The 24,636-nt window shown below is 32.1% G+C and overlaps 3 protein-coding genes across 4 annotated transcripts in view; 1 reads left to right on the top strand and 2 right to left on the bottom strand.

Annotated features, from left to right (window-relative positions):
• Positions 1–256: 256 nt before the first annotated feature.
• LOC140039540 (uncharacterized) lies at positions 257–6,656 on the bottom strand. The gene is made up of 4 exons (XM_072085153.1): positions 5,977–6,656; positions 3,535–3,746; positions 2,855–2,912; positions 257–2,572 (listed from the first exon to the last, which is right to left on the bottom strand). Exons 1-4 carry the CDS (start codon positions 6,635–6,637, stop codon positions 2,433–2,435), a joined length of 1,071 nt encoding a protein of 356 aa, XP_071941254.1. The 5' UTR covers positions 6,638–6,656; the 3' UTR covers positions 257–2,432.
• Positions 6,657–8,660: 2,004 nt separating this feature from the next.
• Positions 8,661–11,579, bottom strand: LOC140039215 (uncharacterized). Its single transcript, XM_072084814.1, has 5 exons — positions 11,451–11,579; positions 10,127–10,376; positions 9,231–9,356; positions 8,910–8,939; positions 8,661–8,740 (listed from the first exon to the last, which is right to left on the bottom strand). Exons 2-5 carry the CDS (start codon positions 10,359–10,361, stop codon positions 8,661–8,663), a joined length of 471 nt encoding a protein of 156 aa, XP_071940915.1. The 5' UTR covers positions 10,362–10,376; positions 11,451–11,579.
• Positions 11,580–11,946: 367 nt separating this feature from the next.
• Positions 11,947–24,636, top strand: part of LOC140040175 (oxysterols receptor LXR-alpha-like) — an 84,165-nt gene continuing 71,475 nt past the window's right edge. For both annotated transcript variants that reach the window (XM_072085897.1, XM_072085900.1), the window contains exon 1: positions 11,947–11,987. The gene's annotated coding sequence lies outside the window, so the exon portion shown is untranslated. The remainder of the gene's footprint in view (positions 11,988–24,636) is intronic.

The raw sequence follows: 24,636 nt of genomic DNA on the forward strand, positions 1-24,636 counted from the left end.
TACAACAAATGTTAAAGATCAAACCCATATTAAATAAAATTAAATGTACCATATTTTCTTGTCACGAAAAATGGCAAATGTTGCATCTGTCAAATGTTAAAACCAACTGTTAAAGCTGAGCAAATGTTTAATCTGTTATTTCAATGTCGAATATATATATATATTGTAAAAATCAAAGCAGAACTATATCTCTCGGTGAAAAAAGAAAATAACTAGTTCACAACAATACTAAATTTAAAAAAGAATTTATTGCTACAACCTGTAAAATGTACGTAATTTGTCTACAAATTAAAAAAAAAATTGAAACGATATGTTAAATCTTAAAATATTAACTTGAATCAAAATTAATTAACATTTAATTAATACCGGTAATAATGATAACACCATAGAGCAGCAAAACTGTGATTTAAAATAAAACATAATTATTTGTTTTAAAATTCTTGTAATTTATAATACAGTATATCATTATTTTTTTTAAATTATTTATATAATTAGCAAGTGATCAGCTCTCTCTCTCCCTCTGTAAAATGAACACATTTAAATGTTTAATCTTAAAAATAATTGTATATATCTAAATAAGAATAATACCGTTACATAAAAAGGATCACTGTATTGAACAATTTAATTGAATGTCCATTAAAAAATATAAGTACAGTTTTTTGGGGTTTTTTTTTAGTTTAAAAACCAAGCAATTTAAGTTGATAATAGTAAACAGAATATGATACTATTTCCTTAATAAAAAATAAGATGATTAAAGTTTAAAACTTAAGTACAGTTGAACATGGAAAAAGTAGTAGGTGGTAGAACATTTCCTTTACTGAATGTGAAATATGATTTAATTTATAAATGAATACATTTATCATTCATTTGTATTTGATAATTTGATTTGATAATTTATTTACTATTTAAACACACTGTACATTTCTATTTAAATTTATCCATATTTGAATAGATAAGAATAGAAAAAACAAATTATAAAAAGTAGGTGATATACATTAAAAATAGATCACTGAAAATTATCATTTTAAAAAGTTGCTAATTAATAAGTAACTTAATTTGTTGCAATAGTTTAAAGAAAGAATTAAGTATAATACAAGACCATTGGTGGTAAAAATGATAAAAAAATGAATAAAAAAAACAAACAAGAAAACTAACCAATTAAATAGCACACAAATTAAATTAGTACACAACACAATAAATAATTTAATAATAAATTCTTGAAATAATGCTGGTTTAAATTTAAATTTGAAATAGCCATATGTTAAATTGTCACTTCACTGCCTGATTAGTGTGGCAGACTGGGTGCCCACCCAAATCGGATCCGCCTATGTCCATTAACTTATAATTCAATTTTTAACGGAGTGTACAAATAAAGAAACATGACGACACATTATTTAATAAAATTTATCTAACTACAAGAATAAAAATATGAAAGACATTATCAATTACACTATTATCCTAAATACATTTGGTTTAAATTACTGTTATACGTGTCCTTATCAACCGACTACATCAACCATAATTTAATTTGTTCCGAAGACCTTGATTTGGCAAATTTGATTCTGTTCATACAAATTAAACTTGATCTTTTTGAAGGTATATCAATATACATAAGTCATACATGATAGATATGTAATTATTTACATCCAATAACTATTTACCATCGTAGTAACGGATGAAGGTATACAAAAGGGTTGATACTTATTTCAATATATTTCAATTAAAGCTTCAAAAGTTTTAGAATATATTTTATGTCTCAAAACTTATTTAACTTAGAAATAGAGTTAATTTTTAAAACCTTATTTACATAATATATTATATCTATATAAGAATCCCAATGCACAAAATATGCTCTATACAAAATTAATTTCTATATAAAAGCAATCGTAAGTAAAATTACGATTACGAATTCTATGAATGAATAATTGTAATGCTGTACAGTAAATGATTTGTTTGTTTGTCTGTTATACAATTTATATGTTATGCGTATACAACATGATTTGAGCTCAAAGTTATGGGATAGAATTATTGCACCCTCTTTATTAATTTGTTAATAATTACCTTTTTTTTTTCTATTTTCTATTTTTTTAAATAATCTGGTTAAATGCCAAAAGGAATGTTAAGAATCTACAAATAATTCTTAAATATTAAAATTATTAATTTGACAAATTGCCATGACTAGAAATGACATGACTAATAAAATAAATTCAAAATGTAATTTTAATTCTTTAAAAGGTATGTAAAACTATAATCAAAACTTATGGTATTATATTGAATAAAATGTCTTAAGTTAACTATCAAACTAGTTTGACAAAACAAAGTGTACCCAAATATGGTAGTGATATGCCCAAACATGGTAGTGATATGACATCATCGCATCCATATATGGCCACATCACATTTTTATTGTCACATACAGTTTGATAGTGTTTTTCAGTTGTACATTCCATTGATAAGGTAGTCAACTTTGGAGTAATGACGTCTCTGGTAACCTTCGTACCATCTCTTACCGAGTAAAACACAAATGGCACACGCAAATAAAACACCAAAACATAAGGACGCTATGAGAGCTCCTGTAAACATAAAACATAGTAATAGTTTTAAATGATAATAGAAAAGAAACAAAAAATCATCTTTTCAAGTTAAAATGGCCTGACATTTATGTATCATCATTAATTGTCCTAAATTTGCCTATTGATTTTGACAATCAATATATTGGTGATGACAAAATCTGGAGTTATCTTATCATAATAGCATGCCCCTGACGCTCTCTATATTTTGCCAGGTGTAAATTTCTGAGAGCTAAATATATTGTATTGCTGGGCATTGTATTTATCCCCTATATATACACTTACCATTTGATGATAACTTATTGTATGCCACCTCACTATTAAGGACCACGTTTGATACGTTCTGAGAATTTTAAAAGAATAAATAAATGTTAAAAGGGATGATAACAAATTAAAAAATTATATTGAGGCATGAAAGACATGAAAGGCTTCCTCTTGGAAAAAAAAGACACTTTTCACAAGAGTAGGGGTTGGTGGTTGGAGTCTTAAGCTCTGTCTACATTTTCAAACTTCATCATCATGTCTATATATGGGCACATCACATTATCACTACCATATTTAGGCACATCACAATTTTTTGTCAAACTAGTTTGATAGTGTAGACAGAGCTTTAAATCTTAAATCTTAAACTGCTAACTGGGAAGAAGATATTTAGGTTAACCTATACAGAACAAACTTTGTCCATGTTTTTCCAGGATCTTGGGTTGAAAATATTATATTATTTATTATTATTATTTTTTGCTATTGTGACAAAACTCCACTCGAAAAGACTGGTAACAAGACCTTGTTTATGTAGAGCATATTATGTATAGGTTGTCTTTGATTATTTAAGGTGGAGGTCGCTTTATTAACCACTAGCCTAGACGGCTATCTGACCTCTTCAGGAGACTCTCATAAAAAAATTCTTTTTTTAATTCAAATTAATATACAAAAACTTTAAACTAACTTTAGTACACTTATCGTACCTTATTTGATATAGTTGTAGCATCTGTAAACAATTCGGTAACTTCAACATAGCGCGTTTCTGTTGTTGTACTTTTCGTGATTTCTGTCGCAACTGTTGTAGTTTGTTGATCAGTTGTTGTTGGTTGCGACGGTAGCAGCGTGGTTGTTGGTGCCGGAGTGGTAATACGTGGTGCAACAGTTGTCGATGGTTTCAGTGGCGTTAAAGATGCATCTAAAGCAATAAATATGTGGAAAAGTTGATATGTTTGCTGTTCTGAATATTGTAATTTTATAATGAAATTAATGATAGTATAACATGTACATACGCCTACAACATCAACCGTGATTACAAAAGTGGCATTATTTTTCTTATTTGTCAATTTGTACAAGTAATTTCATTTCTGATTTTGAAATTATACTTTTATTATTATTTTAATTCTTATTTAGATCAAAACTGAATAAAATAGCATGGAAGGAAGTAGGTGATGTAGTAACAAATATAAAAAAAAGTGAGCAAGTGATCATGAATAACAAAATATAATTCATGTAATGAAGCTCAAGCTCAATGATGAATGGCTGATTTGGATACTTGCTTTTTTGTCTCCATACTCAACAAACAAAACACACCCTCTCTCATAACCCCTAAAAATGGTGTACAGTCAAACCTCCTCCTAATTATCTCAAACTAATGAACTCTATCATAACATGATTCGTTGTGCGACAGCACAGTTTATTTAATATACGGTCAAGATAAATACAAAATAATAATGTGAGTTGCAAATAAAACTGTAAATAAGGTAAAAAACAGAAGAAAAACATTTTTTCTTGTCGTGTTAGACCTTATATGTGATCAAAATACAGATAAACGATAACTATATGTTGTATAAGAATAAAACACATGCATAAGGATAGTGAATATTGTGTAACAGATTAAAACAATGTATTCTTAATAATTTTTTCGGAAAAATGAGGGTGTCTAAATAATATTGACATAATTGCTCAAACATGCTCAAAAAGAATAGAATGAAGGCATGCAAGAAATAATAAATTGCAAACAGATGCAATGAATAATACTGTACATGCAAAGACTATACTAACACCGTGTATCATCGGGTATAAATCCCACTTTTGGTCTAATCCCACTCCCTACTTTATGTCTGATTTCACAAACAGGCATATCCCTAGGTATAGTGGTTTGGATGTAGCCAGTCCTGATGAGGTTTTACAAGAAATGCTAACAAATCATTTTTTTTCTCTCCTGAATAAGGGTTTTTCCCATGTATAGTCATACCACCCCAAAGTTGGCCCAATTTTGTGTTGTAGGGGGTGGGATTATACCAAAGGATATGCGGTATACCGCATGGTACAGTAAGGACTACTACTGTTTTCGAAAGGGTGTCTAAACTGTCCAATAGTAACTTGCAAAATATAGCTAACTCGGCCCTTGCATGGACTCGGCTTAACCATATGACCCTCAATGCTAAAAAAACATGTGAATTAATTGTGAGTTGTAAGAAAAACAAGTCGATATTTAATCCTCTAATTATTAATAAATGTAGTGTTAACCAGGTTTGCCGTACTAAGCTCCTTGGAATTATTATATGTGACAATTTATCATGGCAACCCCATATTGATTCTTTGATAGCTAAATCAAACTCACGGTTATATTTCCTTAAACAATTGCGCCGGTCCGGTCTAGACGCCCAAGCCTTATGCTATTTCTATTGTTGTGTTATCAGACCTGTACTAGAATACGCCGTCCCCGTTTGGGGAACGTGCTTAACTAAATTGCAGTCTGACCAACTGGAAAGTATCCAACGAAGGGCGCTTAGAATCACGTTCCCAGAGCTCAGTTACAACAAAGCAATGGCTCAATGTAATGTGCCTGTGCTATGTGAACGTCGAACTAGACTGTGCAAGGATTACTATCAGAAACTTAAAAACCCTTCCCATAGACTTCATCACCTTCTTCCAAAAGCGCCTAAATCTAGATACAATTTAAGACAAGTTAAAGAATTTTGCATTCCAAAAATAAAAACGGAACGATCAAAAAATTTTATTGTAAACTTTGGTCTCTTTCACAAGTGGTAAGCATATTTATTTATCCCTGCACAGTCGCTTCGTTCCCTGACTTGACTTCATTTTGTCTGTTGTTCGATGTTTTTGTGTTTTTTGATTTATATCGTTGATGGATTTGATATATTTTTTTCATTTAAGTCTAAGTATATATTTTTGTATAATTCAACCCAAAAGTTGCAATAAAAGTATTTTTACCAGTTTTTTTACCAGTGACAAGGTGATCTAGATGGTAGATCCACAGCTAGAATCACTTTGTGCTGTGATGGGAGAATCTAAGAAACTTTCTTCATGCATGATTTTATATTAAATTGAGATGGTAAAGCATAAACATGACAACTTGTTCAATGGAAAACATGCAAAAACCAACTAAAAACAACATATACCTGTTACAGTAAGAGAAGAACTTTCACCAGATACTGATGTAGAAGAAATTTCACCAGATGTATTAGGCACCACAGATGTGGAAGAACTCCTATCGGTGGTTGGGGTTGTAGAAGATTTACCAGATATATTAGGTACCACAGATGTGGAAGATTGCCCAACGATGGTTGTAGAAGTTTCACCAGATTCCTTAGGCACCACAGATGTGGAAGAACTGGAAATGGTGGTTGGGGTTGTAGAAGATTCAACAGATGTATGAGGCACCACAGATGTGGAAGATAGTCCAACCGTAGGTTTGATAGCAAAAGGAAGAAGGGTTGTGGTTGACAAAGGTTGAACAGAAGGATTTGAAGAGGTTTCTGAAAGAGACAATGTGGAGAGCTCTATTGGTGTTGATGTTTGTTTTTGTATGTCAGATGATTCTGGTGGTAATGTTGTCATTATTTTGCTGTCTGTAATTATATCTGTTGTGGTTTCTAGTGTGGTTTCTGGTGAAAGTGTTGTTTTCAAAGATAGTAATTTTTCTGGAGAGGTTTCTGAAGAGGTTTCAAGGTAAGAAGGGGTTGAAGTAAGAGGTTGATTAGAGGTCAAAGGTTTACTATTTGGAGTTGTTGCTGCATCAGTGTCACTTTCCATTGCAATAAACAATTCTGGCCAAGGCATTGCAACATAGTCCTCTTCTGGTAAGTTTTAAAGGAAATTTATAAGAAAAAAAAAGTTTATCCTATCTATAGGTTAAAGATATACTGTGTATTAAACCAACTATGAAACACTGTTAAAATGTAGATGTAAACAATAAGATAAAAATAAATATTTGAATATTGAATCATAACTTATCTATAATAAAAGCCCATATTAGTAGCTTCTAATTGAAATCCCCTTTAATAAAGGATAAATTAATCAAATCTTGTTATTAAATGGTAACAGTTTCAATAGAGATTTACATAGAGATTTGTTTAGTTAGTATGCATCTTGGCCAGCTGATTCTGGCATCTCATTAGTTGGATCAATTGTAACAACCAAAATTATGGGCATGCACTTCGTAGATATACAGATAAACATATTTTAACTACATTGTTTATAATGTAAAAACACAACAAAAGAAAATCATTTTAACTTCTGGCAGCTGCTTATGAATGAAATGAAAATTCAAAGAAATATAAAAATAAAGATTTCATATTACTTTTATTATAGTGTTTGAATATGTAAGACAATCATTAATTTTTATAATTTATCTCAACTCACATTATAAAACGGAAGATTTTTACCCTGTTTTATCACATATATCAAGCATGTAAAGAAACACACTATCAACCTAATTTGACAAAAAAATGTGATGTGCTCAAATATGATAGTGATATGCCCAAATATGGTACTGATATGACATCATCATATCCATATATGGGCACATCACATTTTTTGTCACATAAAGTTTGATAGTGTAGACTATACATTCCACATCTGTTAGTACACACAGTACTCAAACATATAAGCAAAAAGAACATAATGAAAAAAGGGCCAAAACTGAAGTAATTATAACATGACAAACTAGAATCCATTTCGTATTGATCCAGCTTATATTTTGCTCAGCTGTTAGAGTCAACTACTAGTTTACAGCTGTTGAGATAAATATCAACTAACATGATAGGACAGAATGGACGAAATTGCAAGAGAAAAATCCTTGAAAAGATATCATTTTATTCATGTGCTAGACATGTTCTGTTGCCATTCCTCTGTTCCCAATTTATAATGTAATTAGTACTTTTATTCATACACTACAGCATAGTTTAATATCGAAACCTTGGTTTAACCTTTCACATTAGGACTTCAAGAAACATGATATTAAAGCATAAATAATTTTTTTAGAAATAAATTTAATTTAATTTTAAAAGAAAAGGGAAAGGTAACTCAAAATATTTAGTATTGTTTGAAGGTTTGCATGGAAAAATTAAATGTTGATATAAAGTTTGCGGTACACCACATATATTAGTTAGTGATCGTCCTCAGGAGTGATAACACATAGTGGTCTATTGGACCCGAGTGGTGGACACACATGGTGCAGTTCAATCAATAATCAACCAATCCTGGATGTGGTGAGTCTATAGTTTATGTCTAGAATCAGGGTTTTTAATCATTTACCTTTTTAAGATTTAACTGTACTCACAATTTCTAATTTTTTTTTTGGAAATAAGTCGGCCACTTTAATTGTTATGCAGACTTAATAGGTTACCCTGATGTTCTTTTTAAATATTTGTATCAAATACAATTCTATCAATCATGTAATGTTTCTGTGCCAACTCTCCTTGCCCAAAGCATAAATGTAACATGATGTATGTCATTAAACAATAACATTAAATTAGGACAAAGTATAGCGGATTCTATTTAAACACTGCTTTGACGAGCAGATGATATTATGTGCAAAATGTTCTGATTACATAATGTCTTCTTCCACCCAATGTATCGATTGTTAAACGCTGCGAACCTGGACAGACAGACAGACTGGCCTTGGAATGTTACCGATTGATATTTAGGAAAAAGATGTTAAAATCAGATAAATTAGGAAAAACTAATTTTGTTTAAAACAGGCATAATTGAGTTTAAGTGAACTTTAAATGCCCCTTTCTCGTATAGCTTACTGGCAGGATGTGATGTGTAACTAACCATGTACCGTACTGTCTAGATGGGTTTAGAATTGGCCCACTAGGCCTTCATCTTTCATTATCAATTCAAGGTCATAATTTGGGCTTCTCACGGTACTACTACTGACTATGTAAATTATATATTTCATAAATGGTTAAATTTGACCTATTTGGCTTACAGTAATCACTGTCAACAATCAACAGTATTACATTGAATTCTATACAAAAGGAGGGACTGGACTTTTTTTACCAATGTTTATTTGGTATTTTTGAGAAAAAATATATGAAACACTTACCATCAATATCTGTATCTATTTGCCCATCATCTGTAAATGACATAGATAATAAAATATTTAAGATGCAGAATTGTACAGAACTGTTGAATTATGCCTCAAAGAAAAAAATAGTTTATGCCATATAACAAAATTATGAAAAAGCATGATTTTTTTAATCAATATTTGTTATTTTTAAATTATTATATATTGGACAAAAGGGCCGGGGAGGAGAGGAGGAATTTGATATGCTTAAAATAATGTGCCGTAAAAACAACAAACCTTGGTCCAGGTTCTATTCTGACTAAAGGTTTTGTACATAAATAAATTATGAAATATAAATACCTGTAGAAACCACGGACACGGAGAACGACTCAAGATCTGTATAGGAACAGACTTCAATAGGATGGCATCGTATCAGATAACAATTCTCTGACGCGTTTGTCAAATGGAAGAGTGCCAATGTACAACCTAAAAGATACGTAAATTAGGAAGTTAATACAGTTTGGGATATCACACACACACACACACACGTGCATATAAATTGGATTTAAGCTGATAATAATCATATCGGTGCTTGTGTGACAAGTTAACTCTAGTACCTCCTTGTTAACTCTCAGATTGTTGTAACATTATATCACACACATTTAAATTCGGATGAAACATATAAATACGGTTGTTAAATTGATTCCTAGAGCTATTTACCTCCCAAGAGAAAAGAATGATTTTTGTTGGTTTGTCATGTCAGTTATTATTAGTATGGGGCAAACCTACGATTAGCAAAAGCTATTTTGTTTGCTCCAATTTGCTATTGGTAAATAAAGAAAGAATAATAATAATGTGTGTAAACATATACAATAGTGTAGCATAATACATTTAGACTAACACCCTAAGCCAGCTCAACTAGATCCATACATCCAACAACTTGAAATACTGTGACTAAATCTATCAGCAGATACATTTTGTAATTGAAGCACTTTCTTTTGTTTCATTATAAAACTTGCCTGTCTTCTACAAGAAGCATCGACAATATGCAAGAAAGTGGGTATTTTCATTTGGAATGTTTTTGAATATTGTGAATGTTTTTGAATATTGTGGATGTTTGACTTGAGGGAAAGGTATGGATAAAAAAGGTATGGATAAAAAAGGTATGGATAAAAAAGGTATGGATAAAAAAGGTATGGATAAAAAAGGTATGAATAAAAAAGGTATGTGCATAAAAAAGGTATGTGGATGCAAACCATCAAGTTGACAACAATTTTCTTGGCAGCTGTCTAAATTATCTTTGGTAACTGCGTCTAAGAGTTTAGCGCCTCTCTTGGTTGATTCTTCAAATTCAATTGCAACATCTATGCGCTGTTCATACGTACAAGTTTGATCTACATGTTGCCGTTTTTTGGAAGACCGTCGTGAATTGCCAACATTAACACAAATAAAAAATGCCAAAAACAACAAAACGTTTCTTTTTAACATCATCACGAAGTACTGTACCTAGAAAATAAAAATGAGTTTCATAAAATGATAATAGTAATATTTTCAAGTGTGTATTATTTTGATTAGCAAACAATGTTATTTTGTGTAAAACTCATATTTATTATTATTATTTAAATATTAACCTATGATCCAAATTTAAATTTTGAATATCTGATAGTAATTTACAGTTTTACCAGCATTCTATTCACAGGCAATGGAGAGCAAATAGACTTACCTTTATTCAGTCCTACAGCGCAGTACTAAAATAACTAGAGATGTCTTGTACCACTTTAGGGTTATATTACTTATAGTAGTGTTTCCTACACAGGGTCCAAACAAGTGAGCTAACTACAGTAGCCTATTCTGGTTATGTAGGTCAGCCATGCATTTCAACCGGCTGATTTACATGCAAATGAGCAAACCAGACAGTTTATTCAAGAGACCAAGTTTACCATAATTGCAAGTATAGAAAAGACATCAATCAAGTTATGATTGGTCGGTTAAAATACTTGCGTATTATTATACATTTTGGTCAATTCATATTCAAAGTTAAAATGCTGTTTTGATTGACAGTTGGATGGTGTACTGATGAGGTTTTATGGACCCGACTTCAATTCTCAGACTCTGCATGATAATTATTTTAAACTTTCAGGGCTGAATCGTCTCAGGGCAGTCGTCCTGTGCCGAATCGTCTCACTACCGTTTTTCTTTAAATAAAATTTCGAAGGTCAAAGGCATGACAGGTTTTTACGCTTTGTGTGAGGACCAATCACAGTGCAGTTAACATCTTTGCGCTAACGGAAAGTGCTCCGAAATATTATAATTATCCCCTCCTTACTATATTATTACTACTACTAGGCTAGAGGCCATATAGCCTCTACTACTAAACCTAGCTAAGCTACCACCATATAAAGATTTAGGGGAGGGCTAGGCTATACCAACACAACATAGTCTAGAGAGGGAGATGATGATGTAACCCTGATGAGTGGTAGTTAGACTAGCTAGGTACAGTAGGTAGAGGCCTAGCCTATTTGATAAGGTATACTGTAAACTGTATTGCACTCATTTGTAATTTATAATGAAAGTACTTACTTTTCGTTTATTTATATGAAAAATTTACCTAATTTCTAAAACTTATTTGAAATAAATTCATGGCATTTGCCTCTGATTTTACATTAGAGGATTGCTTTAACTCTCTTTCTTCTGACTGGTGGCTTATCTAATGTTTACCTACTTTTTTGTGTGCGCATGCAACGTATGAATTGTCTCTAGCGCCACCTAGGCTAGGCTTATAATATTTATCTTTGCTTCCGGTTTCGTTACGTTACGTGTTTCTGACATAATTTGCGCGATTTTAAGAATTTCAACGAAGGCTGCAATTTTGATACCTTATATCATCTTTGCTTTGGTCGATTTTTTATACTGACAGTCACAAAATAAACGTATAAACGTTTGGATTTTTTTTTGCTTCGAAACTTTCCTGATGTAACAAAAAATCGATATAGCGCCCTCAGTAAAAGATCACATTCACGCCAAATCGTCTCCGCCGAAAAATCCCCGTTTTTTGTGTGTGTGTTGGATATTCATCCATGGCGGAAAGGAGGCCGAATGAATGCAGTACATTGAACGGTAGGTTTTTGACACGAAAAATACTACACTTGAAAGTTCACTGTCCAGTCGTTCATTCATGCAACATTTTGCGTTATTCAAATGAAACAGTTTATTCGTTTATTATGATTAGTATGTGAATAATAGATATAATACTAGGTAGTGTTCTGTTAGCCGGAGACGATGTGTAGTCTGAATAATCTAGCCTAAGTTTGGGAAGTTATCGATGAAATGAGTTACGGCGACCCCTGGACCGAAGTTGTCCCTGGTTCAATAACGTCGCCGGATAGCTTAGAATGTGCTGCGGCCTAGAATGCTTATACCGGTTTATTATTATGGTCTTTTGAACCTTGAAAAGATTGACTTTATTCTGCTATTATTAAATGGGATTGATTTATTTATCCAGAACTGTTCATGAGAAACATATTTACTATGCTTATTAGAGGCTAGGCGAGATAGATTATTATTAATTAATAATTTAAATGTATTGTATATGCTGACATTTATTTACAGTAGACAACACACTGCATGTAATGTAAAGTTATTGACAGTTTTGTGTGCACTTACTAAAACACTTATTATTACAAGATTGTCTGTGATATATTTCTAAATTTAGGTTTTTAACATGTTCGTAAGTGTAGGTGTAGGGTCCAACTAAAAACTGCCTGGAACGCTCTACGAGGAATCCAAGTGTTCTCCTGGCATTCAGGCCGTTTCTTGTAGGAATATGTTGTGACGGATTGCACGGTCTCTTCTCTGGACAGCCAACCAGTGGCCATGTATTACCAATCAAACTTAGGCTTAGTGCCTAAGTGTGATTGTTGAAATACGGCCACTGGTGTTTGACTCAAAACCATACAAATATTATTAACGCAGCACTAGCCTATATGTTTTGTAATTGCCAAAAAAGAGAATAATTTTTATTACTTATTTTTAGTATTGAAAGTTAAAAACGATTGTACTTTACTAATGAATTTCCACATTAAAAATGTATCAAAAGTAACCTTCAGAATAAAATGTTTTCAACAAAGTAGCTCTTTATTTCCTGAGGCTTAATAATTTAATATAAATGACTAATGCAATTTGTTCAATGAAACTTTATAATTAGATTAATATTGTAATTATGATTGAATGATATAAAATGTGTCTTTGGTTTAAGAAAATAATGTTTTAAACCTATACTGAAGTAGATTACAGTATACAACAATGTTTGTTTCACCATCCAATTTCACAATTATTCAGTTAATATTATGACATTTGACACACTTTTAAAAAATTAAATTAATATACAATATTTACTGTTAATCTATAAAAATGAATGATGTAACGCAGAGGCCTGAGGCCCCTGGTTTAAGAACGCTATGTGGCCGGCCCTTCAATGCTGGAGGAATCGCGCCTCCTTCAAAATATTTTAATGCCTGTTTTTTCCTCTGGACCCTGCTCAGGGCCCCATGAGCTCAAGGGCCCCTGGAGTTAGACAGTGAGAGCTCATGGTCGTTATACCACTGACAGTAGTTACATGAAAGGTGGGGAAAAAATTATACTTTCAGGTACTGTAAATAGAGGCACAGTATCTTGGATGTGTTGTGTGGAAGATTTTGAAGGTGGTTTGGACTGTGCGTGCCTATGTCCACCCAGCACAAAAACATACATCTTAAAAATACAACAATCGGCTGACTCTAATACTTTGGCATTGTATTCTGTTAAAATAATATAGTTTGTTTAATTACCAGTTCCATCAATTGTTATTGATGCTTTTAATGGATTCTACTGTAAAAACCATAATCCCTGTGTATAAGATTTTATTATGCATATTGATCATACCTTTTTATCAATAAGTGTTGAGAGTATAGCTTTTGATCAGGTATGCTGGACAGGCCTGTAAAACATTTAAAACCTACAAGACTGGTCCGTTTTATTTTAGAGAGTAAATATGTTTAATACAGAAAATTTCTGTTTTTGGCCAGTAAAATTGAATTTGAACGAGTAAGAAAACTGATCTACTGGCCTGATTGGTCAGTTTGATATTCATAGTACAACCCATTAATAATAATGCGACATATATATGGCCCTATTTTGATCACAGCGCTTTGAGTGTATATTGTATGTGATAGTGTAGCACATGGTACTGTATGTGATAGTGTAGCACATGGTACTGTATGTGATAGTGTAGCACATGGTACTGTATGTGATAGTGTAGCACATGGTACTGTATGTGATAGTGTACTGTAGCACATGGTACTGTATGTGATAGTGTAGCACATGGTACTGTATGTGATAGTGTAGCACATGGTACTGTATGTGATAGTGTAGCACATGGTACTGTATGTGATAGTGTAGCACATGGTACTGTATGTGATAGTGTAGCACATGGTACTGTATGTGATAGTGTAGCACATGGTACTGTATGTGATAGTGTAGCACATGGTAGTATGTGATAGTGTAGCACATGGTACTGTATGTGATAGTGTAGCACATGGTACTGTATGTGATAGTGTAGCACATGGTACTGTATGTGATAGTGTAGCACATGGTACTGTATGTGATAGTGTAGCACTTGGTACTGTATGTGATAGTGTAGCACATGGTACTGTATGTGAATGGGTACATTAGGAATACACTACTATACAATTAGTGCTTTAAATTGAGGGGTATGGTTGAGGAGGTGATTTGTGGAATGCTATCAAGAGATCAGATATGTATCCAGATTTGATATTCTCATCATCCATTTTTATTTAGTGAGCAGATTGTTTAGTGTCATGTCGTATGCTGACAAGGTGCTTGTCATGTTATCCTTTTAAATTGTATAATAAAGCTATTTAAAAGGCAATCCTAACTTTTCTATCACCGTGTAATCATTTTGTGCAAAAGAAACTTTACAAAATTAATGAGACATGTTGTAAAACTATTAACCAATCAAATGGCATGAATTTAGATAACCTTCTTTGAGACCTGGAGAACTTTTTTTTTACTCAATACGGTACTTGCTAGGTTCTAGTTCCTACTCAATAACTACTATTTGTACTACAAGAGGTTACGTTATGAAAAAAATGAACAGTTTTTTGCTATTTTATTAGTTATTTACACTACAGTATTTGTTGTGTAAAATTGTTCCAACTATACAGTAGAATGTACAGTAGTGTGTATAGTTACAAACAGTTTTACTGTATTTTGAAATGTTTGTTGGGTTTGATTAATTAAATTGGCAACATTTAAATTAAAAATGTCAAAATTGATTTAGAAATCAGTCTCGAACAAACGTGCGTTAGCAGTTTTATTAAAAACATTTTTTACGTTTGCAAGTGCATCATTGAACTCATCAAAATTTCGAAGGAATAAGTTAATCAACAAGAGCAGATGTTTAAAAATTCTGATATCACATGATTAGATCGACCAATAACAGCGAAGCTAACATAGAAATAGGATCTGACTTGCTGTAAGGTTTTGTCCAAGGTCATATATGGGTCAAAATCTAGGTCATGATAAAGTAACAAAGAAAAAATGTATTTTATTTTAGGATCTAGTTGAAGGTTATGGAATTATAATTATGATGGTTAATAAAATGATATTGAATGGTTGAGCGTAATATTGAACATGTACTGACAGCAAAGTGATTGATAATCTATATAAACATATTTACACTATAAAATATATATAAAAAAAAGATATGGATTGCCTACCAGTACAGTACTAGCTGCAGTTTAATTTGTCTGTGTTTATTTATATTTTATGTATTTTAGAAGATATTCGTTAGTTATCAATATTTACTGTATTATAAGTTATTTATTTATAGTGCAGTATGAAATTAAAATGGTCTAAACAAATTATCAAACTGTATAATTTTAGTAACTTTTTATAAACGTCAGGGCGGTAATAATAATAATAATAAAAAAAAGAAATGATAGCCGATATTTTTTATCAAACCTAAATTCGCAAATTTTCATACGGTTGCATTTCTTACTATATTCTTCAAATTTCTTAAAGGTGATTTTACAGTTTGACCTACTAATACTATACAACAAACATATTTCTTTCATTCTCTATGGATACAAAACAATATGTGATATATTGTTTGAACTTGAGAAAATCAATACATGTTTTATAGGTCATTGTATAATTCCCTCTAATTGTTCAAAGTAAAATATTCTACAATATTCTCTATAGTGTACTACTATACAAGTAACATCAATAAATGAAATTTTATTTTGGTCTTGAAATTTGCCTTAATTGTCAAAGAAAACAATATAAAACATTTTAAAAATATGATAAAATATTATAAACAGATTAAAACCTATTTTAATTTCTGTGAATACAATATTGATTTAGAAATTCTTTAAACATTATTTATTTAATTTTTTAAATTTAATTTAGGATTTATATAGCGCTTTTCCAAGTGACCAAAGCGCTGTATAATAGAAAATACTATATACTCAACAAAACTTACAAAAAACAAAAAAAAGAAAATGGAATGAAAATACAAAAATATATATATATAAAAACTATGAGGGCCTATACAAAAAGTTACCGTAATTTCATTAACATTATTTAGGAAAGAGATAGGTTTTTAACATTTTCTTGAAATATTGCACATTTGGGGCTTCACGAATATAAGATGGTAAGTTATTCCACAATCTAGGACCGATGACAGAAAAACACTTATCGCCAAACGACCTCTTGGGGATGGCAAGACGGGTATGGTCTTGGGTAGATCGAAGTCCATGCCGACCAGAATGGTGTTTGTTTATAAGGTCCTATAAATAACCATTCAGATTTATAATGTTTTAGATTTTTGTAAAATGTTTTCTTTAATACCAGTTAAAGGTGAATTTATAAAGTTTTTCCCATCTTTACAATTTCCATGGATACAATTTGTGGCATTTTCTCTGAACTTTGTTAAGATCAATAAGTGTTCTAGGTTGTTAAAATCAATAATTTTCATTAGAGTCAGTTTATTGTTTATTGTGCAATGTTATACTTCATTAATTCCTTATCATTGATCTCTTTACTACTGTATGGTATGATCTCTATTTTTTTGTTACAATTATAAAAGATGTATTGTCCCCCAAAAACATGAAAAATAAAGATTAATTAAATCATACTTTGAATAGGCCATTTTGTAGTTTTAACAAAGTTAATCACTTCTGTAGAAAAAAAATGGAAAAAAATTAATGTTTTCACTAATTTAATACTAAAATGACAAAAAAATAAGTGGTTAAATAAATTCAACCAAAAACCCATTGGTTGCTAGCCAATTTGACACAGTTTTTTCAAGTAAATCATTTTTTTTTCAGATCCAATTTTTGGTCAAAGTGAATAACTATATAGTGTACAATATATGTGACATTAAAATGACATATTCAACAAACAAATTTTTAAACAATTATTTCTTTAAAGGGTCAATAAATCTTTAAAAGAATATTAATTGGTTTATATATTTGTCCCCTTGTATTGTACAAGAATAAAACCAAAAATAAAATATTGTTCGTTTTTTATGTACCGTGTGTAAAATTTAAATCACTGTGTATCCAGTATTGCAAGGGTGGTAATTTTTTCCAACCATTCCAGCCCTTCCCTAATTTCAACATCTACTGTAAATAAAACGTTTAAGCTTGGTTCCCACTAGGATGTAAGCACAATGTAAGTACACAAGAGATTTAAACTGTCGCCTGTCAATTGGTCAACTCACTGCATTGCATTGCTGCAACGTGTCCTACTGTACTGGGGACCAAGATTTAGCGATACCAATACCATGTTTTCGGTCATCCTTATCCAATTTTGTAGTTGGTGGTTCAAATTTGTTCATACTATTTTGTCTTATGCAACGAACAAAGTTCAATTTTAATAGATCTTTCTAATGTTAATTGCTACAGTATGCTCCCAGAATATTGAGATGGTAAATTGTGTAATAGCTAATATCAGATTTCCTCATTAAAATACATTGCATTCAATTTCATTAACTGTAACTGTATTTCATTGTACAGTAACACAGAATGTCGTACCACGGTACTAATAATAGACAAATTATTTTTTTTTACTCATAATCATCATCTTCCTGTACTGTGCAGAACCTTATTTGAGTATAGTCATACATAATGACTACTGTGGAAGAAAACAAATATGTGTATAGAATATTTATTTATATTGTATACTGTACAGTAGATCCATCTTTTAATTTCAAACCATTTAAAAATGTAAAATTTGTCAAAACATACTCATACCACGAATACAATTACAAAGAAAAATATATTCACACTAAAACACAAACGTGTTTATAATTTAAACCTAACACAAATAAGAAACTCGGTTCCCGCAGGGGTCTGGTTTAAATATTCATCATCAACAAAAATTACAACGATGATTAACATAAACAATTTTTTATTGAATCTATTTTGATACCAATAAGAAAAATGTTATTTTATATTGAATTTCAATAAACAAATTAAATTGAAAAATAGACTTATACTGTTTTACTAAATGTAATAATTTTTCCATTTTAATATTAACTGTAGTTTCATATCACAGCATTGAGTCTCCGATTTCCATCATATCGTCTTAGCAGCAGGGTTTACCTGTACTTTACTCTACAACGCCTCTGGCTACATACAACCAATGAAAGCATAACAACGAGAGGTATCCACGCTTATGGGCATTTCTCGTAAAGTGGTATTTTCAACATTTTTCCCGTCTTATATGTGAAAGATAATTGTAAAATGGCAATTCTACTTTCTCAAGGTTCAATCCGTTAGCACTGTGTTTATTTGGTCGTCTTTAGTCAGATTGTATGTTTTTGTAGATAAATACATTCTATTTTTGTTTTATAAAATAGATTGTATTAAAACTTTTAGAGCTAACATATAACTAATATACTGCATCATAGAAAATTTAGTACTGAGGTATGTTTAACATAAAATAGTCATACATGATGGTTGAGTGTTTTAAATTGGCAGCCACGGAAAGACCATAAACTGCCCAGCTATTTATATACCGGAAATTAATTATGTAAATAATAAACGATAAAGATGAGGAAATCTATGAGAATTAGATAAGCTGTCTCAATTGAGATTCAAATCCAGAAATAGAATTGTTGGGTTATTTATACTTGTTTTATTTTTCCTCAATCTGTAAAATATTTTATGGCAGATTTGATGATTTTCACAAGGACCAGACAGTAAATGTATCATACGTTAATGAAACAAAAATTCTACATTAATTGTTGCCATAGATCCTATTTCTCCTAACTTGAAATAATTATATTGGACTTCATCAACTACTGTATAGGTACTGTAATCCCTCCTTTAGGAAACCCACTATTAAAAAGGAAAGGGAATGTTCAGCCAACCCCTCTAGAGACATCCCTGTAAAGGGCAATTTACACAGACAAGCGGTAACGGTAAGCATGCTTTTCCACAAAGAATCTGTACCATAAATCTTTTAATTGTAACCCTGGGTTATTATTCTTTGATTGTTTTTTAGGGTGGGTTACTATTAGAAGGGGGGTTACAGTACATGTACTATTAGAGTAGTGGGTTACTAGTAGTAATCTTAAATAGGCACCTGAAAATAGTAAACCAATCCCCAACTTTTCTGGTCACCAACTCATAGCAAAATAATAAAACAGTACGAATAAACAAATTTGTTTGAACTCTAACTTTTTTTTATAAACTCAAAAACACTCAATCCTCCCCCACTCTCGAGATCAACATGCATTATCTCCTTATTTTCAAAATATGGCTACATCATAAGTTTTTGTGACTCTACAGTAATAGTAACCCCCATGGGTTTGAGTAGTGGGTTATTATTATACTGCAGATTGACTTATTTATAAAGATGGGTTACTATTAGATTGTGGGTTACTATTAGAAGATTTACGGTATCCTGATTGGGTTTCCGCTTTTCCTGCCTGTCTGCGTTTTGTATATGTGGTCATAAGAAATAACGTAGATTCTATATTTTTGTTTTCAGTTTACCACTTACCGTTACCGTTCCCGCTCGTCTATTCAATTGTAAATTGGCCTTTAGTTTATTAGGAGAAACTTTTACCGTTACCGATTGTCTGAGGAGACACTTTTTTAGGTTCTGAAGTCTACGATATTGTACAATTTATCTTTTTAAATGCCAGCTCATTGCAAATGTTGAAATGGTTAAAAACTGTTTTCTGATTTCTACGTAATTATTATACATTATGCTTGCATACAGCTGTATGTGTCTGAAATTGAACATTTAACAGCTAACCATGCACAACATGTATAAAACGCCTTTCAAATCTGTTAGCAATTGATGCCTAGACATTTTAATTTATTCATAGGCATTTTTTCACACAAGATGTGAAAATATACCTAAAGCATTGAATTTTCTAGTGTTTTAGGGCTATTTTAGTAAGTCAAAGAAATTTGGCATAATATTTGCTATGGTAGTCCAAAACTGGACAGCTACAGTAGGAAACATGAATTATAATAATTTTTTTATCAATTAAAAAAGCACAACAGCATAATCAGTTTTTTTTATATTTATTTCTGATCTTCTAACAATGAAAATGAAAATTTACAACTTCCCTGTAATTTTGATATCTCTATTCCTTATTGTATTAAAAAATTAATTGAGAAAATTAACTAATATAATGTTTAGTGCCGCATGCCTCATCTAGAGTCAAATTTATTCTTCCCCTTCCTATCATCTGTCGTCATTATTCATTTTAAATAGACTATTTACTATACATACACGCAAATTTGATGAATATTAATGGTAGGAAAGTTTAAAATAGTTTCCAAATAAATATTGATTATAGACTGTCTAGACTCAGATTAGAATTGTTGTCTCAGCCTGCCTGATACTTAGTACCAAACCCTCTCCTCCTTTCACCCCCAGCCCAGAACATAATTTGGGTTGGGTTAAAAAAAAAGTGGAGATGATTGGAGGGAGAACTTACTGTACTTGGTATATTATAACAATAAATGGACTGTACTGTATGCAGACAGAAAATTCAATGGTAACAATATGAAATGATGGAAATAAACAATTATTTATGCATTAAAATTAATTTTAATTTGTTTAAATCTCTTCCACTATCACACTTTATGTGACAAAACAATGTGATGTGCCCATGGACATGATGATTTCATATCACTACCATATTTAAGCATATCACTACCATATTTGAGAACATCACACTTTTTTTGTCAAACTAGTTTGATAGTGTAGACAAAGCTTAAAAGGGAGGGGGTGGTAAACGTTGAATTCCATACCTGGGGAGAAAACATTCAATACTATACTGAGGGAGGAACGGGGGAGATCACTTCCAAATGTCTTACTGTATTTTGTGAGAGAGGAGTGGGATGAGGATAGAGACAAAGACTCGTGCTATATAAACACTATTGTAATGTCATTAAAGTTCATATTTTCTGTTTTTATAATTCTTTACAAAAGAATGGTGAGTCATTCTTTACATTCGACACTAATAAAATTTATGAATTCTGAATATGTCTTCCTATCTCTAGTAATTCTCCCGAGAAATTGTAAACTTGTAAAAACGTAAATATTTTATAACAAGAAGTGTATCCATCCTGTAGATTTATAATGTTCAAATTTGTTTTTTAAAATAATAATTGAAAATTAGCTATTGTATTTTTTAATTAAGCGATGGAATGTGATTTTTGTCTTACCTTATGCTGTCGTAAATGTAATTTCGACAAAATAAATTGTGTAAAGATATTGGGTTCTTATATTCAGGAGAGTCAAAAATGTTTATAAAATAACACAAATAACGCTTAAGTTTAATGTTTGTGCCTAGATTACCTGGATAAGCTGACATTGGCCTACTACTCGATTATATAATATTTTTATTAAACTCAGATAATGCTACAGTACATTCCACTTGTGGATTGTGTAATCTTGGTAAGTACAAGCTGGAAAATTCTCCACACAAACTAAGACAAACATAGAAATGATGATGGGTTCTTCATCCCTACCCCACCCCACCCCCTCCTTTTCAAATTATGTCCTTTTCCCCCTCTAAATCCGCATATACTGTAATTGTGCTTTGTAATTTATTATAGATTAAAAATAAGAAAAAAAAAACATTCCACTGTATGATTATATTTACTAATGATTTCACGTCCATTTATGGCTTAGACAATAAGGCATTTTTTTAATGTAATGGTTCAAACTATCATTATCTCCTGGATGTCTTTGTCTAGTGGACTGACTGTCCTTGAGACCTAATCCACCAGACCGTCTCCCATTAATGATGTAAGCTGCTCTCCCCATTATAATAATGCACGCTGCTTAATTATGAAATTTTCTTTTTAGAAACTGAAAAAAAATTTTATTCAAAGAAGTTGTTTGCATTTCATTTGTTTTTATGTGTGAATAGTGGACTTTATATTTGCTGTAAATTTATGTCATGGTAACTTTACTCTACTTTAATATACCACCATGGAGGTATACAGTATACTGTACGTACAGTAAGGTGTAAAGTACAGTAAGTCTATATACTGTACCATTACGAAGAACATTTAAAGGAAGGTGATAAATGGTCATTTTGTCAGGGTAAAGTACTGTTTCCTATGGTATTTTGGTCAGGGAAAGATTTAGGCGGGGGGGGGGGGGGGGATAAACAGGGTTTAGCCCCCCCCCCTATCCCCACCTAAAATTTAGCAGCCATGTCTTTTTGAAATAAAATAATTATATTTTTACTTTTTCTGCAGCCCGATGGATCGTTTTTATCATATATGAAATATTTATCCCCTCCCCCTAATCTATAATGTTGGATTAGCCCCTGTTGGTCACAAGATCAAATACGTTTTAGTAATACTAATAATAAGGTACAACAAGAAAAAAAAACCAAACCTACAGTATCTGCACATCCACGTTAACCTTCAATGGTGAAACATATTTTCCTTCAGGTTGTTAAATGTTCAAAGTTGCTGGTCTGAACATCTCTAATTACGTAGCCATAACATCGGCATGGGTTCGAGGCTCACTCACTCCATGGTTTTGGTGATAGAACGAGTCTTCTCGGATAAGGACTATAAACCGTAGGTCCAGTGTACACATCTAGCTCGTGTGCACTTTAAAGAACCTAGTACATTTTTTGAGACGAGTAGGGGCTTAACCCCGGTGTATTAGAACATCACAGCCACTGATCATAACTGGGCCCTCTAGGAGACCAGTCTTTGACTGAAGAGGTTACCCAGTATAAATATATATTTCAATCAATCAATTCTACCAGCCTTGTCCACCCACTGTACACAGCATCCATTTCAATATTTGGGATTGTTTTTATATTGACATTGACAAGTGTGGTTTGTGGTTTTGTAAGTAATATGTTTAGTAGTGTTATTTTTATGTCAATATGGAAGAAAGTTGTCCAGTACACCAGGATGTTCATGATATTCTTCGCAAACATTCACAATGTTATTATTCATACACAAAATTACTCACTGTGTTTACAATATTTTGTTCGATATTCAGGTAGATATTCAAAGCCCAGAAATTTTTCTTTGCCGAAAAATTTATATCATACTTTTTACTATACCACCAGCCAAATAGATTGGAAAAGGAATATAGTTAATATAACACAAAATAAAGATATTCTCAAGTTATTCATCTATTGTTATCCATTGTTGTTTTTTTATGTAAATTATTTTCACTGTTACAGTGTATTGTTAGGCTGTCTACATTGCTTATTTATTATTTACGATTCTTAGTGTACTTCTCTTTGTTTGCATCAATTACTTATTTTCAATTGACTTGACAACTGAATCATTATTTGTCTTGTCTTTTATGTTATTTGTATAAAACATATTTTCCAAATGATATTTAAGTACTTTATAGTAATTCATAATACTACAGTACATGGATTTTTATTAAATCTCTCAGCTTCTCTCCACATTCCCCATCCCCACACATTCCTTATTCCCAGGCTACTGTACACATTTCCCATTCTCACACATTCCCCATCCCCACACATTCCCCATCCCCAATCATTTACCATCCCCACATATTCTCCATCCCCACACATTCCCCATCCCCACACATTCCTTATTCCCAGGCTACTGTACACATTCCCCATTCCCACACATTCCCCATCCCCACACATTTCCCATCCCCAATCATTCCCCATCCCCAATCATTCCCCATCCCCAATCATTCCCCATCCCCAATCATTTACCATCCCCACACATTCTCCATCCCCACACATTCCCCATCCCCACACATTCCTTATTCCCAGGCTACTGTACACATTCCCCATTCCCACACATTCCCCATCCCCACACATTTCCCATCCCCAATCATTCCCCATCCCCAATCATTCCCCATCCCCAATCATTCCCCATCCCCAATCATTCCCCATCCCCAATCATTTACCATCCCCACGCATCATTCCGTATCCCACACATTATTCCTTACCGCTGCACATTTCGAACCTCTACACATTCCTCACTCCTCCACATTTCCCATCCCCACATGCCATTCCCCATCCCCTACACATTTCCTCACCCCTACAGATTCCCTACCCCTACACATTTCCCATATCCACACGGCATTCCTGACCCCTACACATTCCCCATCCTCACACCTTCTCCACCCCTACACATTCTCATCCTCACTCCTCCTTCACCCCTAGACATTCTCCATCCTCACACCTTTTACACCCTTATACATTTCTCAC

Source organism: Antedon mediterranea, chromosome 2 (genome assembly GCF_964355755.1).
Source record: "Antedon mediterranea chromosome 2, ecAntMedi1.1, whole genome shotgun sequence".
NCBI classification, from domain to species: domain Eukaryota; kingdom Metazoa; phylum Echinodermata; class Crinoidea; order Comatulida; family Antedonidae; genus Antedon; species Antedon mediterranea.

Coding starts and splice junctions, on each gene's coding strand:
- LOC140039540 (XM_072085153.1), bottom strand. CDS start 6,637: ATGCCTTGGCCAGAATTGTTTATTGCAATGGAAAGTGACACTGATGCA. Junction 3,747..5,976: donor TTCTTCTCTTACTGTAACAG/GTATATGTTGTT, acceptor TTATTGCTTTAG/ATGCATCTTTAACGCCACTG. Junction 2,573..2,854: donor CAATAAGTTATCATCAAATG/GTAAGTGTATAT, acceptor TTATGTTTACAG/GAGCTCTCATAGCGTCCTTA.
- LOC140039215 (XM_072084814.1), bottom strand. CDS start 10,361: ATGATGTTAAAAAGAAACGTTTTGTTGTTTTTGGCATTTTTTATTTGT. Junction 9,357..10,126: donor AAATTGTTGTCAACTTGATG/GTTTGCATCCAC, acceptor CGTATCTTTTAG/GTTGTACATTGGCACTCTTC. Junction 8,940..9,230: donor CGTGTCCGTGGTTTCTACAG/GTATTTATATTT, acceptor TGTCATTTACAG/ATGATGGGCAAATAGATACA.